At 25.9% G+C, this 1,015-nt stretch overlaps 1 protein-coding gene across 1 annotated transcript; it reads right to left on the reverse strand.

The window, feature by feature from the left end:
- On the reverse strand, positions 1–773 carry PGSY75_0044800 (putative EMP1-like protein; the record flags this gene model as incomplete). Its single annotated transcript, XM_018783562.1, has 1 exon — positions 1–773. A coding segment is annotated over one exon (773 nt), but the record flags the coding sequence as incomplete, so codon positions are not given.
- Positions 774–1,015: the final 242 nt, after the last annotated feature.

The following is a 1,015-nucleotide window of genomic DNA, read 5'->3' on the forward strand; positions in this document are numbered from 1 at the left end:
TGTTTTGGATATTTTGTTCCAAATAATTCATTTTCTTTTCGTTTTAACAATTCATTATATATATCATTACCACTATTTAACGAATCATTGATTAAATCAATTCCAGAATATTTGTCGTTTGATGAAACATATTTTGGATCATTCATGTTATTGGTAGTCCTATTAATATTTTCCGGAACATTCCATTCAATATTATAAGTAATCTCGTTATCACAATATAATTTCCTATCTTGGATTTGAGTAATAAAAGGTTTTTCTCCAAAACTATTATCCACAGTATCAGGTTGTGAGTCCGTACAAATGTTTCCAGGGGGGTTTTCGTTAGCTATATCTATATTATCATTTTGTAACATGTTCGAAATAAAATCCTGTTTTAGTTCGTTCCACTCGTTATCTGTAAGCTTCTTGGTGGTTGTATCACTAGTATCCACTATATTATCTATATATGTATTATCCTGTGTACCATGTGGTGATGTACTTGGCCGTAATATTATGTCGATCAAAGTTTTATATTTAGGCGATTTATATGGATATATATCATTTATATCCATTTCTTCGACTTCACTTTCGGATGACGACGTAATATCAGTAGAAGATATGTCGCGAAGATAATCGTCCGTTTCTTCTCCTTCCACGTAAATATATGTTTTGCCTTTATAACGACTGGCATATGGTACATATCTATTGGTGGATGCTTTATCAGGGATACCGTAATCGTTTTGTGGTAACTCAATAACACGAAAAAGTTTCGGAGGTCGAAAAATAGGTTTTTTCTATAAAAAATGTAAATATATATATGTATATATATATATATATATGTAGGTGCAATATATATATGTATACAAAATTTTTTTATTTTTTTTTCTTTTTTAATATATATATATATTTTTTTTTTTTTAATATATATATTTTTATTTAATTTTCAATTTAGTGTTCATTGTATAAAATTTTATATAATTTTTTTTTTTAATAAAATTTTTTTTTTTTTTAACAAATTTTTTTACTTTTTTTTTTT

Source organism: Plasmodium gaboni (assembly GCF_001602025.1).
Source record: "Plasmodium gaboni strain SY75 chromosome Unknown, whole genome shotgun sequence".
Taxonomy (NCBI): Eukaryota; Apicomplexa; class Aconoidasida; order Haemosporida; family Plasmodiidae; genus Plasmodium; species Plasmodium gaboni.